The sequence below is a fragment of the Nestor notabilis genome, unplaced genomic scaffold, assembly GCF_000696875.1.
Source record: "Nestor notabilis isolate BGI_N333 unplaced genomic scaffold, ASM69687v1 scaffold21367, whole genome shotgun sequence".
Taxonomy (NCBI): domain Eukaryota; kingdom Metazoa; phylum Chordata; class Aves; order Psittaciformes; family Psittacidae; genus Nestor; species Nestor notabilis.
In genome coordinates this window covers 7,732-10,152 of record NW_009935407.1, presented here as the reverse complement: position 1 = coordinate 10,152, position 2,421 = coordinate 7,732, and the positions used below count along the sequence as shown (strand labels likewise).

At 56.0% G+C, this 2,421-nt stretch overlaps 1 protein-coding gene across 1 annotated transcript in view; it reads left to right on the top strand.

Annotated features, from left to right (window-relative positions):
- SLC37A2 (solute carrier family 37 (glucose-6-phosphate transporter), member 2) overlaps nt 1-2,421 on the top strand; it is a gene marked incomplete at its 5' end in the record, with an annotated part of 6,504 nt that overhangs the window by 3,375 nt on the left and 708 nt on the right. The window contains 5 exons of the mRNA XM_010017842.1: nt 200-285; nt 1,087-1,135; nt 1,346-1,419; nt 1,862-1,940; nt 2,059-2,195. Coding sequence (XP_010016144.1) covers nt 200-285; nt 1,087-1,135; nt 1,346-1,419; nt 1,862-1,940; nt 2,059-2,195 — 425 coding nt within the window. The remainder of the gene's footprint in view (nt 1-199; nt 286-1,086; nt 1,136-1,345; nt 1,420-1,861; nt 1,941-2,058; nt 2,196-2,421) is intronic.

Sequence of the window (2,421 nt, the reverse complement as noted above, 5' to 3'; positions counted from 1 at the left end):
GTAGGGAAACCATCTGCAGGGAGAAAGACACAGGGATAAATCAAAGCTTTTCACTTTTGATATTTATTATTCTATGTAACCTTGGGGACATCAAGAAGCTGGGGGATGCAGGAGCATCGCGGTGCAGCATCCCGATGAATTTTGGGTGAAGCTTTGCTGCTGGGGTACTGTGACTGACACATGTGACTCCTCCTCGCAGGGGGGATCTTCGCTGGCCTCATCTCTGACTACACAGGCGGCAGAGCCACCACGTGCTGCGCGATGCTGATCCTCGCCGCTCCCGTGGTGCGCTGTCACGCGGGGTTAAAACCCAGTCACGAGGGGCTCCTCTGAGCCACGGCCTGTTCCTCTTGTGCTCCTCTTCCCAAGCCCGGGATAAGCTGGTCATGCGCTCAGATGAGATAAGAGCTGGGATAGATTCACATGCCCAGATGTTCCATGACTGGGGGCTGGGAGGGGATTGCAGAGCCCTTGACAGCTAAAACAACCCCTCTGGGGTTCTGTTTTTCCTCTACCCTGCCATAACCCTGCTCTGGTTTAAAGACTTTGGGGGTCCCACTGAGTCTGTCCAGCTTTTGCCTCTTTGCTTTGCATCCCAGAAGCCTCCATGCCGCCAGCTGCATGCCCGGATGTCCTTCCCAAGCACCTGCATGGAGTTCTTTAGGCTTTGCTGCCACAAACCCGAGGCTAATTAGCTGTAATCCAAGCCTGGCTGGCTCTGGGTTCTGACCCTCTCCCCACTGAAAAGCTGAGAGGCTGCATCCCATCAGCGTCCACAGTAACTCACTGCCTGGCTTCAGCCAGCATGGACGTGCACGAGTCTCCTTGGGCCATAAATCGTGGCAACACCTCGGTTTGCCAGCAGCCAGGAATTCCATCTGGCAGGCAGACAGCAGGACACAGAGCCAAGGGTGCGCTTGGCTCCCTAATCCTGGCTGGTGTTGTCCTCGTGGAGAGCTGGGGTCTGTAAAGCTTGACACCAGTGGTAATTCAGGTCCCCGCCTTCTCTGTCCTATCCCTGGGGTGCTGCTGCATGGAAAACAGCTGGAATAGCTGTAACTGGTTCATCTCATGGCTCTTTTCCAGCTGTTCCTGTATAACCATGTTGGCCAGAATGGCATTGGCACATCCATAGGTAAGATGCTCCTCGGTGCATCCCACAAAGGGATGGGAGATGCTGTGGAATCACCTGCCTTCATTTCTCCTCTTGACCTGGGCTCTTGGTCTGGGATTTAGGGAGGGTGGTGCTGGGTGGGAACACGGAGATATGCAGGATGGGTGCATGGGGCCCAGCGTCCTGCTGCTCCCTGCACTGACAGGTCTGATCTCTTCCCATTCCTCGCAGCGATGCTGATTGTCTGCGGCGCACTGGTTAACGGGCCCTACGCTCTCATCACCACGGCTGTGTCAGCAGACTTGGTAAGAGGCACATCTCAGACCCCTCAAAAGCTGCTCCCTCTTTCCCAGGGGGATGTTTGCTGGGATTTCTGCATTTCAGCTTTGTTTTGCAAAGCTAAGCGCAGTGGAGGGCACCCACCTCTGAAACACGGCCGGTTTCCTACTGCTCTTTCACCACGGCCGTTTGATTCTGCTTTGGCCTCGCTGCATCTCCCTCTCCATCTCTCACTGTCACTGGGAAAACGTGCTGTGAAACCACCTGGGATTGCTGCCCGCTGTTGGGGATCCAGGTTTTGCCATGGTTTGGCTGCAGGCAGCATCTGAGTTTGGTCTTCCCATCCATGGCTGGGTCTGATACATGGAGATCACTGCCTGGGCTGTGAACAACCTCACACTAGGACTCGCTGGCTGCAGACCCTGAAGATGCTTTTTCTCCTGATGTTTTACTTCTCCAACCCAACAGGGAACCCATGAGTCTCTCAAAGGCAACGCCAAAGCCCTTTCTACTGTCACAGCCATCATTGATGGCACAGGATCCATAGGTGTGTATGGCTGGGGGGTGCTGTGCACCAATTTCCCCCTCAGTGCTGTGGTGCTGAGGGGGCCCTGGTCCCCTCTCCCATGCACAGGACATCTAACATGGCTCATGTGCCCTTGCAGGTGCTGCACTAGGACCACTGCTCGCAGGGCTCATCTCCCCCACGGGCTGGAATAACGTGTTCTACATGCTGATAGCAGCGGATGTCTTGGCTTGCCTGGTAGGTCCCCCCTCAGCGGGAATCACTTTGCTACCCTGGGTGTTCAAGGGCTCTCTTTTAGCCACCACGCTTGCTGGTGGAGGGCAGGGATGGTCCTTGGGAGACAGGCAGGCACAGGGCAAACTGCATCAGGGAATGGTTCAGAGCAGCCCTGAGGAGAAGGACTTGGGGGTGTTGGGTGAGGAGAAGCTCCCCATGACCTGGCTTCAGTGTGTGCTGGAGCCCAGAACCCCCCCGTGTGCTGGGTGCACCCCCAGAGCGAGAG